General features: G+C 38.1%; 1 protein-coding gene across 2 annotated transcripts; it reads right to left on the reverse strand.

Moving 5' to 3' along the window:
• Positions 1 to 1918: 1918 nt before the first annotated feature.
• On the reverse strand, positions 1919 to 15047 carry LOC134640526 (dehydrogenase/reductase SDR family member 11-like). Of its 2 annotated transcripts, XM_063492386.1 has the most exons (13): positions 14915 to 15047; positions 10254 to 10463; positions 10015 to 10109; positions 9198 to 9327; positions 8986 to 9078; positions 8838 to 8903; positions 4877 to 5032; positions 3878 to 4087; positions 3430 to 3524; positions 2622 to 2751; positions 2364 to 2456; positions 2214 to 2279; positions 1919 to 2099 (listed from the first exon to the last, which is right to left on the reverse strand). In XM_063492386.1, the coding sequence occupies exons 1-13, from the start codon at positions 15044 to 15046 to the stop codon at positions 2061 to 2063; spliced, it is 1515 nt and encodes a 504-aa protein (XP_063348456.1). In that variant the 5' UTR covers position 15047; the 3' UTR covers positions 1919 to 2060. The 2 variants fall into 2 exon arrangements, with proteins under 2 accessions (XP_063348456.1, XP_063348457.1); XM_063492387.1 differs by lacking the exons at positions 1919 to 2099; positions 2214 to 2279; positions 2364 to 2456; ... (2 more) ...; positions 3878 to 4087; positions 4877 to 5032 and adding an exon at positions 7793 to 8722.
• Positions 15048 to 15103: the final 56 nt, after the last annotated feature.

The following is a 15103-nucleotide window of genomic DNA, read 5'->3' on the forward strand; positions in this document are numbered from 1 at the left end:
CTGCTCAGGAGCTCAGCTTCTCTTGATTCCAAACCATGGGTCCTCAGCTGAGCAGCACTACTTCCACCACTGTACCAGCTCCCTCACCTTACCACTTCCAGGGTTGCCCCATCAGCTTGGGGAGGCTCTAGCTTCTTGCCTAGTAATCGTTGCAGTGAGCTGCGTCTGATCAGGTTGGACCCCTCCCCCTCGCCAGCAGCCAGCAGGCAATGGCGGACAACTCCAACTTTAGCTTCTATTTCCAAACTCCATATCCAATCAGACCCACCTCGATTTCCACCCTGTCCACTCTTGGGCTCTTCTGTCCAGTCCCAAGCTCTGCAGAGCCCCAACTCGTGGCCTCTCATATCTGGAGCCCTCTCCTTTCAGTACTCAGCTCATCTCTCCAAATATCTCGGCTCCCCTAGTTCTGCACAGGCCTCCTTAATTAACAAACTCCACACCATAACTGCTAATTGACCCAGGGCAACCCATACCACAGGACTCAAGTTAATTAGACAATCTTGGTTAGGGAAACATGATCAGTCAGAATATTCTCCCAAAAACATGAAATAATTAAAACAGTAAGAATTTACACCACAAAACAAAACTTTAACAAAAATGAAACCAAACCCATGCAACACAATAATTTAAAACACAATAAAAAATAAATTAAAAACATGCAAATCACAGCACATCAGCGATCTGCCTCATAACTTAAAATCAAGGGTGCATGTAGAGAAAGACCCCTGTGGAAGCCAAAATCAGGGAAGGATGTTAGTTGGTTAACTGATGTGCAGAAGGACATCATGAGAGACAGAGCTTGGATGAATGAGAGGTCATCAAGGTGTCTCTAACGGAGGTTCAAAAAACAGTCAAATGGACCACTGAGGAGCTGAAGTGATGTTCAAGGGGAAGAAATGTTTATTTTTATCTGAATCATCATTATGGTCAAGATTGAAATCTTAATGCTAAATGAATGTTAAAATACATATGAAACCTGACAGTGTAATAGTAATAACATTGAATTAACATTAATTCAGAGTTTTCTTGTTATAGTTAATCTATTTATAGTTAACCAGGTGACAACAATGATGTTGAAAAGTCATGGATTTATAGTTGACCGGAAATTAAAGCTATTATCAGTTGAACAGTTCCATCACAACCCTCTTAAAGTGGTACATCTCATCTGTCCATGTTGAAAAGTAACTGATCTATGGTTGACTGGAAAATTATATTGAAATGCCATTGATTTATAGTTCAGAAGTCGTGGCTTTTTAGTTGACTGGGAAGTTAAAGTGGTGCATTCCATCTGTCCACTATTGAAAAATCACGGATTTCTGGTGACCTGGAGACAATCCTGTATTAGTCGACATTACTGCACCCCAGAGATCTCTGTGAGTTCATCAGGTAAGCATGTAGAAATGTATTTTTAACCAATTATATTTCATATATATTGTTGAACACTCAGTACAGTGATTCATACTGTAGATGTGTAACTGTGTAACTATGAGACACTTCAGAAATGTCATTAATTGAAGTTACCCGGGAGGAGCGTTATTGCATTATAATTGCATTATGACACAAATCATCAGTGCATGGGTCATTTAGCAAGTTACTAAATCTCTAACAACAACATTCAAAATATGTTACTTTAATTATTAGGATTTTATTTAGTTTTTTTGTGAAAAGCTTCACTGAGCACATCAGACATTCTGTGTATTCTGAGACATTCAATATGTTTAAGTAACTCTGTTAACTAATATTCTCAGGACTTTACTTTCCCATGTATTAGTCAGGTATTATATATTAACTTTACGTTTTATTACTATTGTTGGCAGAGTGAAATATATTTTTGAGATCATTTTAAACTGAAAATTGAATGTTTTCTACCATAAACTGTTGTTTATATCAGGTTTCCTTCAGTAAAATAAGAACACTCAGCAAGCCCCCCACCATCATTTTATTTTATACATCAGTGAAAATTTTCAGTACAAACATCATAAACCAAACTGTTTAGAAATGTAGTAAATTAAAATAAAGTAAAGTAGGTTCATTCAGGGGGATCATGTAGGTCAACCCTAAGCTTGCTCCGTGCCTTTCATCAGAACATCTCCAATCTGAAAGAAAGATGTTCTTATATATTATTATACACGAAGTGTTGACAATTAAACAGTAGATGAGGAAAAACAATAAGTCAGAATAAAAAAAGCATTAAAATTAGAGAAAATCACCTGAACATGAGGAGGAGCTCTGAGCACGTAGGTAACAGCATTGGCAACATCTATTGCTTCCAGAGGCTGTCAGAGAAGTGAAAAATGATTAATAGTTTTATCTGAGTAACCATATCAGCAGTACACGAACAGTACGAATAATAATGTTACCTTATATGCAGAGTATGCACCAGCTGCTTTATCTGGATTGTCTTTGTAGAACCGTGATGCAAATTCAGTCTCCACTAAACCAGGAGAAATGCTCTGCAAAAAAAAAGAGTGGATAATGAAGGAATTTCAAGAAGCGCCCTGTGCATATTATAACAGGTAATATTGCTGTCTCAGACACTTTGTGCATGTGTTTCTTAGAAGCTTATATTGGTGTTAAAGGCAGTCTTGGAGCTGGGTGCAGTGTTTTTAAAGCCTTACTGTGGCTCGGATGTGGCTCTTTTCTGCACGCAGCTCCTGTCTCAGGCCCTCCGTCAGGGCGGTTACAGCATACTTTGTGGCGGTGTAGAAATGTAGATCAGGAATGGGAATCACACTATGCCCACACAAGCTGCAACAGAAGACAGTTCAGAAGAAGTCGTAACCTGGTCAGCATTTATCAACATGCACTCATCTGTAGGTTGTTCTTTTAGAGACACGATCTGGAGTTTCTCATTGGCTTTTTTTTAATTTCCAGAGAGAAATACCTGGTGCTGACAGGTTTAATCAGCATTGTTTGCTTTCCTTTTTTTGGTTTGAATGCAACAGATAATCATTTGCTCCTTGTAATTGGGATAGAGCCATTGCCATTGTTATTACCTTCTTCCTTGCTTTTTCTATTGTTTGCTGTGAAAACAGTTTTCTGTGTAGTGTTGACAACTTTTATTGGATGCTTCCTAGACTTTCTTAGGTGAACCAGTCATTGCTAACTTATTAGAATTTATAGCACCACTTTGGTTGCCAGGTCACTCTGATAAAATGGGACTTCATGGTAAAATAAACATAATGATGCTAATACTGGACGTTGCTATGTGTCATGGCACTGATAGGGAGCATTGGCGTGTTTGGCTTGAATGTAAGGGAAAGCCCTGCCCTCCAGCTTTAACAAAAGGTCCACTGTGAGGTCCATTGTGTTGTCATAATCAGAGTCTGACTGGTGATTAAAGATTATAAGATATAATCTTTGTTTAATAATTAAACCAATTTCACAAGCATACCCGTCACAAAGCATTAGTAAATAAAACTGCACCTGTTGATGTTTATGATGTGGCCATCATCCACGTTTCTCTCTTTCATTGACTGATAAGCTTCACGGGTGCAGATGCTCAGTGCAAGAACGTTCACCTGTAAGGAGCGAAGCAGAGAAATAAACAGTAAAGAAAATGTATCTGGAATCAACACCTCCAAATGGCACATCTACTTATTGCATCTCACCCACAGTGGGTACAAAAATGCATTAAGACCACTGATCGGTGACCACATGCATCATGTTGTTACATTTTAATGGTCTGTTGGGAAAACATTCATGTGAATCTTACATTCAATTCAATTTTATTTGTATAGCGCCAAATCACAACAGCAGTCGCCTCAAGGTGCTTCTATATTGTACAGTAGGTTGTACAATAATAGATACAGAGAAAAACCCACAGAAATCACACTAAAATATTTGTAGACCAAACCAAGATCAGAGCTCTTACATCCATCATGTTCTTCCAGCTGCTGGTTCTGCCATTTAGCAGAGGTTCTGGATGAGATAAGCCAGCATTGTTGATGCACACGTCCACGCCTTTGTGCTGCTCTTTGATCGCTGCAAACATGGCCAGAATCTCCTCCTCTTTGGTCAAGTCACACTTGAAAGGAACCAAAACACCAGGATGACCGGCGCTCTGACACTCTGCTGCCAGTTTCTGAAACCAAGAAGAAAAAGATGACAGACTTTAGAATCCATTTTGTGTTTTTAATGTGTATGAATTTGTCATTCAAATATTTTTTTGTCACAGTCCTGGGTCTGCGACCCAGTGTTTTGGTTTAAGTTTTATTCCTTGAATTATTGTTCTCTGTTATATTATGTCTATAGTTCATGGTTTCTGTTCTTGTTCTGTGCTTCATGTTTCCTTGTGTGCTTTGTCTGGGCCTTCCCAGTGTGAACATCTCACAATGGGCATATTTCATTGGCCTAATAATCACTATATTACAGCAGAGTATGATTATATGATGATACCCACAAAAGACATTTTATCGTGTGTCTTGAGGTATTCCTCAAACTGTGAACTGAACATTCGGTACACTTTACACAAGTAAATCAAAAGAACTGTACAAAGGCAAATCAATGAGTGTAATGAGAGTTTAAAAAAAATACAGGAAAAAAGTCGGAAACTTTCCGACTTTTTTCCTGTATTTTTCTTTCTTTCTTTTGCGTAAGTTGTTAACAATAGAGTCACCGAGTTTGATTTACAGAGCTATAATACAGGATGTGCTGGCCAGCCTCTCTATGTTGTGTAAGTCTGACAAAGCTGGAAATGTTACGCAAAACAGTAACTTTAACATCACAATTTACCTCTCTGCTTGAGTCACTTATATACACAAATACCCGGTATGCGAGATAAAAGCATACCGGGTATTTGCCGACGCAGTCCAGCCCTGTATAGAGGTTAAATTACTCTATGCGTAAACTGAGTTTTCACTTCAAAACAAACCTGGATTTTTCCGACGTCCCTGGCGCAGCCCACCACTTTCATTCCGAGCCGGACCAGCTCTACGGCCACAGCCGCTCCAATCCCAGCCGAGGCTCCGGTCACCAGAGCCACTCTGCCCCTCCAGCGCTCCATCACAGCACGAACACCGGTAGCCTGCTACACGCACGAAAAGCACAACAAGTATGAAGAGTCTGCTGCAGAGTGACCGGAGCTTCAGCTGTAATACATCGGTGAATCCGTGTGCTGCGTTAAAGTCAGGTTCAAACTGTAGGAAAAAAGAGTTTTTCCGTCGTTATAAAATACTTGTGCTGATACTATACACTCGTAACAAAAAATATTAAATTAGATTAAACTATTTCTGTCTGTTTCAGCTCTTCCTGCACATATCTGCATAAGTAAATACCACTTTGAAATCCACAGAACAGTTCGTAGCTGTTGCTTCACTTTCATTTGCAATGTACACTAGTCTCTATTTATTTATTTTTGTCATGGTTTCCCTTGTCACAGTGTATTTCTCTCCAAAAAACCCCCAGACAGATTAAGACACAGACGGGGCGCTTAGAGGATGCTGAGATTAAATCTATGCATCAACAGATGCAGTGTAACAACAGTTTAAGTTTAATATTTAAGAGACAAAAAAAAGACTTTGAAGTCATTATTTTGTTACTTTTTAAATCAAATTTGTTAACCTGGATGGTTCCTACTAATAACTGTCCAGCATTTTAAGAAGGGTTTTCCTGTCACAGAAGATTCAAGAGGAGAGAAGCAAACAGATTAAAAAACGACTCAAACCAAACTCTTCATTCCACAGATGGAATATTTCCAAGCACAATGAACAGACACAAACACATCAGAGTCCTGAGGCCTGCGCTTGAGCAGGTTATGTTGATGCTAAGTAATAAATGGGTATGAAATCCTACTGATTGATCGGCTCCTTCTTGGAAAACGTAACATTTCTTGGAAAATCCCTCAGACGTCATTGTTCAGGTAGCTGGAGATCTAAAGTTTTTATTCTATTTTTTTTTATAAAGCAGTGGAGTAGGTTGATTCTTAGATTCTTTAGATTCTTAAAATGGCTACAGTTGTTCCCGGTGGGATTAAATGGGTTATGATCCGAAAACAGGGGTACTAGGTAGTTTAGAGGTAGTTTAGATTAAGATGGTTTAAAGTTATTTGTAATACAGTTGACAAACTTCCTCATTTGGACATTCAGGAAGCATTTGAGAATTCAACTACTTTTGTTTGTAATTCTGTGTGGAAGTGACGGGCCATCGGACTCTAACTGCCAGCTACCTCTATCTGAATCATTAATGTACACATCATTAAATCACGTTCAATTCCTTTTTAATGATCGTTCCTTATTGAACTTATGTTATTTGGCCACAAGAGGGTTGTGTTTACCACCAGATTCTTCATTGTGGCCAATAATGGTTTATAAGGCATTTCTATTGCTTGGGACACAGACTTATTCTGAGAAAGTTTCTTCATATATAAACTGGACATGTCAGATATCAGTTATTCTGATTACTTTAGCTGACATTTCAATATAATTGATCTGCTCTCTGATACTGAAGATTAATATTTGTATTTTCCTTTTATTTTTATTTGTAAAACAACACAGTCAGTCATGCCCATGTATACCATTTATCATGCTACTGCTAAATCAGCAGAACAGCATCCAAAAGATATTCTCTATAACACCGTTGAGACTGTGCTAGGAGACACAGCAAACCTTTTTTTGGTGGCATGTATGGGTGCAGTAACCTGAGGGAGCTGGGCTATATCTGTCCAACTTGAATGGACAGGATTTGCTGTCTTAAACTCCCAACAGTGACAAATACACAAGCAAAAAGCAAAACTAGAGAAAAATCATCCAGGAGGGATCAGGAGAGAGCAATGCTCTCTGGTAAAACTGTTTGCAAAACCATTTCGTTTACAGGGGTTGTCTTGTTGTTGCCATCTCTTCAGGGCACCATGGTTACTGTCATGTGCACAAAAGTGGATTAAATGGATTCACAACAGATTATGCTTCCTAGATGGGGTCAGTGATATGTTAAAGAAATCGCTCATTAAGGTCTAGTAGCTCACAAATGTCAGCAGAGTGTGACAGAGTGTTTTATAAAAACAAATATAAAATCGAATTAATATTTAAACCACGCTGTAAAAAAGAATTACGTAGAAAAACAGAAAATGTCCTGGTAATTTTCTGTTTTGACTTCGCTGCACTCAAATGAAGTCCAGAGTCACCAGATTTCAATCCAACGGGATGTGGGAACTTAAAAGATTCACATTACGGATGTGCATCTAAAAAATCTGCAGCAACTGTGTGACCAAAATCTGGGGAGGAATGTTTCAAGCACCTTGTTGACTCTCTGCCATTTAGAGTTTAAGCAGATCTGAAGGCAAAAGGGGTCCAACTTTGTAATAGCAAGCTGTATCTAATAAAGCGGCTGGCGACTGTTTTTCAGGCAACACTTTAACAAAATTAATATTTTATTACAGCAGTTAATTATGTTGATCGTTTTCATGAACAAGTGTTGATGGCTTTATCTTCTCTCCTTTCATAAAGCATGACCCAGTGTATCACATGCCAAAGGAGGTAATGAAGAACGCCCCTTTGAATTCAAACAGCTCTTACTGTGGCCGCCACACAGATATTTCTGTCACTTCACTCAGTTTGTGTATGTTCTGGGAAATTCAATATGTTTAAGTAACATAACATAACATTAACATTCTCAGGACTTTTTACATTTACTTTCACATGTATTAGTAATGTGTTATTCATTAACGGTATCCAAATATATCAGCTATTTTTCAGCCCTTTCTGTGCCATACAATGTATAAATTTAATTTCATTTAAATAATACATAATAATTATGTAGATACATAATTTTCTAGTAAAAAACATAACAGAGTGCAACAAAGTTTCCTTGAACACTATTTTATTAGATAAATTAGTGAAATTTTTCAGCACAAACATCATAAAGTTATTTTAGGACCAGATCATAAACTGTCCCCTGTGTTTCGGTCATTACTCACATTACCTGTGAGATGCTACTCTGTAAGTAAGCTACCTTAAGCTATAGTCCCACACACTGACACAAATCCCTAACTTATGTGGATACGCATTTCTTTTAGCGTTTAATTCTAAACGCTGAAAACCAGCTCTAACACTGTTTAAAAAAAGACTGCCACTGTGATTACACTGTAGAAACAGGTAGAGTGGGTAGAAATGGAACCTCCAACCTCATCACTGCATTTGTGAGATGTTTAAGATCAGGCTCTGGCTGCTGGGCTGGGGTTAGCATACACTTAGCTTTAATATCTCTCTGGGCTTTTAACTAGCCTTGTGTTTGCATGATGTCTGTGCAGATATTTGCAAAGAGCTGTTGTTGAGTTAGTTGTATAATGCAGTTGCTTCCATCATGGATGCAGTTTGTGCTTTTACCATTGTGCTCTTGTCAATTCATGCAATACAAGAAATACAAGTAATATCCTTATTTTTACTCCTCAGAAGTTGATTCCCATTTTACAATTTTCCTGCTGCTTACACACGAACTAAAATCAGCTGGTTATAGAGCAAGAGCAAGACATGATTAACAGTTTTTTCTTTCTATTTGGCCATCCTCCAGATGATTGGAAGAACCTTTAAAAGGCCAGTAGTGCTATAATTGTTACAAGTGTGTTGTATTACTGAAAAATGTAATCTGATTACAGCAGCATGTTACACCCAATGCTGGTCGTCAGTTTCATAAAGGAGAAAAATTGGTCTTATTAATTCAGGAGGGTCTCATGGTGCAACTCTTAAGACTTCTGCTCTGTTGCTAGCATCTGAACCTCTCCAATCTGAAAGAAAAGTTATGTTAATGTTACCTTATTATAACGCCACATAATACAGGAAAACAAAAAAGTTCAATAAGACACAATTAAAAGAAAATGAAAACCAGAGTAAATCACAAACCTGAACATGAGGAGGGGCACCGAGCACGTATATAACAGCGTTGACAACATCTTTTGCTTCCAAAGGCTGCAAGAGAAATGAAAATATTATTTTTTTAATCCGAGTAATCATCTAAATAGTACATGAACTGCTGAAATAATAATCTTACCTTATATGCAGAGAAAACGCTGGCTTTTATATCTGGATTGTTGCTATAGAGCCGCAAAGGAAATTCAGTCTTCACTAAGCTGGGAGAAATGCTCTGCAAAAGAGTAGATACTGAAAAGAACTTCAGGAAGCATTGTGCATGTGTGTCATAGAAGCTTATATTGGTGGTAAAGGCAGCCTTGGAGCTGGTTACAATGTCATTTAAAGCCTTACTGTTGCTCGGATATGGGTGTTCTCTGCACGGAGCTCCTGCCTTAGGCCCTCAGTCAGAGCGGTTACAGCAAACTTGGTGGCGGTGTAGAAATGTAGATCAGCATGGGGAATCACATGATGTCCACATACACTAAAACAGCAGGCAATTTGTTAGCTTTTAAACAGATGGGCATTAAACAACATGTATTGATCTTTAAGTTATTCCTTTAAAGCCATGTCTGATTGATTCAAGAAAATCTGTGGCCCACCACAGAGCTGTATCAGGTCTGTAACAATCACTTTGTTTTGATGATTTGATAATGATAATTCCTGAGCTGTGCACCTTTTCCAGCGCAGACATTTTTTCTGTGTGTTCCATTTGAGCCAAGAGGTTTTTGTATTCTCTTGGCTGTTTACTGTTCTGTTCTTGGTCCTTCAGGGCTTCATTTTCTAGCCATAATTCCTGTTTGGTTTTCTGTGATTTTATTATCACCTTAGATTGTGCTTTCTTTCATATTTTTCAGGTATAGTTATCATTTAATACATCTACAGATGAACTAAATCACTTTTTTCTGATTTAGCTCAGCTGTTATCCCTGACACTTTTTCTTATGGACTGTGTGCTGGTTAAGAATAAATGAGGAATCTTTGGTTCCTGCACTCTGCCTCTCTGCATCCTGCATTTGGATGCATCTCTTCAAGATTCTAAAACCATAACAGTAGGTTTTTCTATCATTGTTAATGTAGCAGGAATGTTGTATTATATCTATGTGTAGATGAAAACAACAGTATATGCGACATGTGGGCTCGTCATTGTACATCAGCAAATAAAACTGCACCTGTTTATGTTTATGATGTGCCCATCATCAACATTTCTCTCTTTCATCGACTGATACGCTTCACGTGCGCAGATACTCAATCCAAAAACATTCACCTGCAAAAATCCAAGCAGAAAAAAAACAAACTTTACATTTAATCATCTCTTCTTGTGCACAAGTGTAAATTAACCCCACAGTGTTAATGTACACTGTTAATCAGCTGTAACATTAAAAGCACTGAACATGATGGATGCTCTTACATCCATCATGTTCTTCCAGCCGCTGGTTTTGCCACTTAGCAGTGGCTCTGGGTGAGCCAAGCCAGCGTTGTTGATGCACACGTCCACGCCTTTGTGCTGCTCTTTGATCGCTGCAAACATGGCCAGAATCTCCTCCTCGTTGGTCAAGTCACACTTGAAAGGAACCAAAACACCAGGATGGCCGGCGCTCTGACACTCTGCTGCCAGTTTCTGAAACCAAACAGGAAACAAAAACAGACTTAAGAATCCTATCTGTGTTTTTAATGTATGTAAAAATCGTTCAAATTATAGATTTACATAACTTAATGTAATTAAGTAGATTTAAGTTTTCACTTTGCATATTAACTATAAACAGTAAGTTTACAGATTTGTGTGATCTTAGCTGTTATGCCAACTTGAAGTCTGTCAAGGCTCGCAGGGTGAGCTGTGTGGAATTATTAAAGGACCCAAGATGCAGGTACTTCTGATGTGAGTGAGCTTTATTCTGAGAGGTGGGCGAAAACAAACAGACTAAACCCTAAACTAAAAAACTCACAAAACGAACCCAAAGCCAAAAACAGAGATGCAGGGAGACACGGAGAGAAAACATAAGATGACGGAGGGAGATTACGCAGACCAACCAGCAACTAACAGAGGCAGACACAAGGCTTAAATACACAGAGGGATAACAAGGGAATGAGACACAGAAGGAGGGCACAGCTGGGAGTAATCAGACACGATGGGACAGGGGAAACATAAACTGAACACACTGACATCAGATACGGACCTTCATAGTAAAACAGGAAGCTCACAGAAACTCACAAAGACACAGACTCAGAGACGCGGGCTTAACACAGACCTGACTACACTAGAGGGGAAACACAGAACTATGAGGGGCCGTACAAGCCAAAATTCATTCTTTCACTCTCACACACATACATTCTTCTTTCACACACATATACTTTCACTCTCACATACATATATTCTTCTGTCAGACACACGTATTGTCACTCTCACACACATATATTTTTCTTTCACATACATATACTTTCACTCTCATATAGTTTTATTTTAATTTTTATATTTAGATATTTTTATTCTCATGTTTACACATATTTAACACACACATTGCAATATTGTGCTCTCTTATACATGTATTTTAATGTACATGTTTACAAATTTTCACTCTAACATACATGCATTTTCATTTATGCATTCCTACATTTTGCTCTCATTTACATGCATTCAGTATGCATTTAATCTCACAAATAATATATGTATGTAAGAAGAGAATGCATACATGTCAGAAGAAAATATATGTATGCAAGAGAATAATGTATGTGAATGAAAGAGTATAGTGGAAACGGAAGGAGTTTAATGGAAACGGAAGGCTTCCATTAGACTGGTGTACAGACACCAGTCTGTACCGCTGTGATTGGCTGAGAAGCACGCGCGGGTCACTTTCAAGTGTCTGACAGCATGGAGGGGGGGAGAAGAAACTCGAGTTCTTCAGCAAGCTATCGGGGTGTTAAGAAATATTTTATCATCTCCTGAAACATGTATAAGAGAGCACAATATTGCAATGTGTGTGTTAAATATGTGTAAACATGAGAATAAAAATATCTAAATATAAAAATTAAAATAAAACTATATGAGAGTGAAAGTATATGTATGTGAAAGAAAAATATATGTATGTGAGAGTGAAAGTATATGTGTGTGAAAGAAGAATGTATGTATGTGAGAGTGAAAGTATATGTGTGTGAAAGAAGAATGTATGTATGTGAGAGTGAAAGTATATGTATGTGAAAGAAAAATATATGTATGTGAGAGTGAAAGTATATGTGTGTGAAAGAAGAATGTATGTATGTGAGAGTGAAAGTATATGTATGTGAAAGAAGAATGTATGTATGTGAGAGTGAAAGTATATGTGTGTGAAAGAAGAATGTATGTATGTGAGAGTGAAAGTATATGTATGTGAAAGAAAAATATATGTATGTGAGAGTGAAAGTATATGTGTGTGAAAGAAGAATGTATGTATGTGAGAGTGAAAGTATATGTATGTGAAAGAAAAATATATGTATGTGAGAGTGAAAGTATATGTATGTGAAAGAAAAATATATGTATGTGAGAGTAAAAGTATATGTGTGTGAAAGAAGAATGTATGTGTGTGAGAGTGAAAGTATATGTATGTGAAAGAAAAATATATGTATGTGAGAGTGAAAGTATATGTATGTGAAAGAAAAATATATGTATGTGAGAGTGAAAGTATATGTATGTGAAAGAAAAATATATGTATGTGAGAGTGAAAGTATATGTGTGTGAAAGAAGAATGTATGTATGTGAGAGTGAAAGTATATGTGTGTGAAAGAAGAATGTATGTATGTGAGAGTGAAAGTATATGTATGTGAAAGAAAAATATATGTATGTGAGAGTGAAAGTATATGTATGTGAAAGAAAAATATATGTATGTGAGAGTGAAAGTATATGTGTGTGAAAGAAGAATGTATGTATGTGAGAGTGAAAGTATATGTATGTGAAAGAAAAATATATGTATGTGAGAGTGAAAGTATATGTGTGTGAAAGAAAAATATATGTATGTGAGAGTGAAAGTATATGTGTGTGAAAGAAAAATATATGTATGTGAGAGTGAAAGTATATGTATGTGAAAGAAAAATATATGTATGTGAGAGTGAAAGTATATGTGTGTGAAAGAAGAATGTATGTATGTGAGAGTGAAAGTATATGTATGTGAAAGAAAAATATATGTATGTGAGAGTGAAAGTATATGTGTGTGAAAGAAGAATGTATGTGTGTGAGAGTGAAAGAATGAATTTTGGCTTGTACGGCCCCTCATACAGAACCAAAACGTAAGAATAAACAAAGATACATCAAGAAATCAAAGATTAACAATACAGAACAGAAAACACTGGGTCACAGACCAAGGACCGTGACAAAGTCAACTGAAGAATCATTACCAAAAGTCTTAAAGTTAAAAAAAACTGCACAAATGCTGTTTGAATATAAAGCTGTCGTCATATTCTGTCTGAAAAGATGACAGACTTCAGAATTCCCTTTGTGTGTTTGCTCTGTGTTTCAATCTACCATTTAAACATTTACAGTGAGGAACATAAGTATTTGAACGCCCTGCGATTTTGCAAGTTCTCCCACTTAGAAATCATGGGGTGGTCTGATATTCACATTGTAGGTGCATTCCCTCTGTGAAATACAGCATTTAAAACACAATTCAGGAAATCACATTGTATGATTTTTAAAGAATTTATTTGTATTGCACTGCTGCACATAAGTATTTGAACACCTGGCAATCAGCAAGAATTCTGGCTCTCAAAGACCTGTTACTATGCCTTTAAAAAGTCCACGTCTACTCCACTTATTAATCTAAATTAGTAGCACCTGTCTGAGCTCTTCAAAGACACCTGTCCACCCCACAGTCAGTCAGACTCCAACTACTACCATGGGCAAGACCACAGAGCTGTCAAAAGACATCAGAGACAAACTTGTGGACCTCCACAAGGCTGGAAAGGGCTACGGAGCAATTGCCAAGTAGCAATTGTTAGAAAATGGAAGAGGCTAAAACGACAGTCAGTCTCCCTTGGACTGGGCCTCCATGCAAGATCTCACCTCATGGGGTATCACTGATGATAAGAAAGGTGAGGAATCAGCCCACAACTACACGGGAGGAGCTGGTTAATGACATGAAGAGAGCTGGGACCACAGTTTTAGAGGTCACTGTCAGTAGAACACTACGCCATCATGGTCTCAAATCATGCATTGCACAGAAGGTTAGCCTGCTCAAGTCATCACATGTCCAGGCCCGTCTGAAGTTTGACAGCGACCATCTGGATGATCCAGAGGAGGTGTGGGAGAAAGTCATGTAGTCAGATGAGACCAAAATAGAACTTTTGGTCTAAACTTCACTCGCGGAGGAAAAAGAAGGATGAGTTGCATCCCAAGAACACCATCCCTACTGTGAAGCATTGGGGTGGAAACATCATGCTTTAGGGGAGCTTTTCTGCGAAGGGGACAGGATGACTGCACTGTATTAAGGACAGGATGAATGAGGTCATCATTCAGAATTCTTGCTGACTGCCAGGTGTTCAAAATACTTACGTGCAGCAGTGCAATGCAAGTAAATTCTTTAAAAATCATACAATGTGATTTCCTGAATTGTGTTTTAAATGCTGTCTCTCACAGAGGGAATGTACCTACAATGTGACTTTCAGACCCCTCCATGATTTTTTTTTAAATGGGAGAACTTCCAAAATCGCAGCGTGTTCAAATACTTAGGTTCCCCACTGTACATAAAGTTAGTACAAATACATAGATCTGAATTCTTTAGTTTGCATATAACAGCTCAGTAACAGTACACGCCTAGAATGATCAAAATTCTGTGTGTTTTGCTTGAGGCTCTTTGTGAACAGCTCACAATGAGTATACTATACAGCAGGCACATAATTATGCAGTGATGCCTGCCAAAGACATTTCTGTGGTTTTGAGGTGTGACACAAACTGTGAATTGCACAATCAACACACAGATCTATTTTTCTTGAATATTATCGTAAATCTACCACTGCTGAAAACTTATCCTCATAGCATTAGACATCCAACGATACTTCGTGATAGAGTCACTTTACATTAAATTACTCCCCGCAGAAACTGCAAACCTGTATTTTTCCGACGTCCCTGGCGCAGCCCACGACTTTCATTCCGAGCCGGACCAGCTCTACGGCTGTAGCTGCACCAATTCCAACCGAGGCTCCGGTCACCAGAGCCACTCTGCCCCGCCAGCGCTCCATCACAGCCCGGACACCGGTGTTCGGACACGCACGAAAGAACAAGGAAAGAATCACAAG

The sequence above is a fragment of the Pelmatolapia mariae genome, linkage group LG14 (genome assembly GCF_036321145.2).
Source record: "Pelmatolapia mariae isolate MD_Pm_ZW linkage group LG14, Pm_UMD_F_2, whole genome shotgun sequence".
Classification (NCBI taxonomy): Eukaryota; Metazoa; Chordata; class Actinopteri; order Cichliformes; family Cichlidae; genus Pelmatolapia; species Pelmatolapia mariae.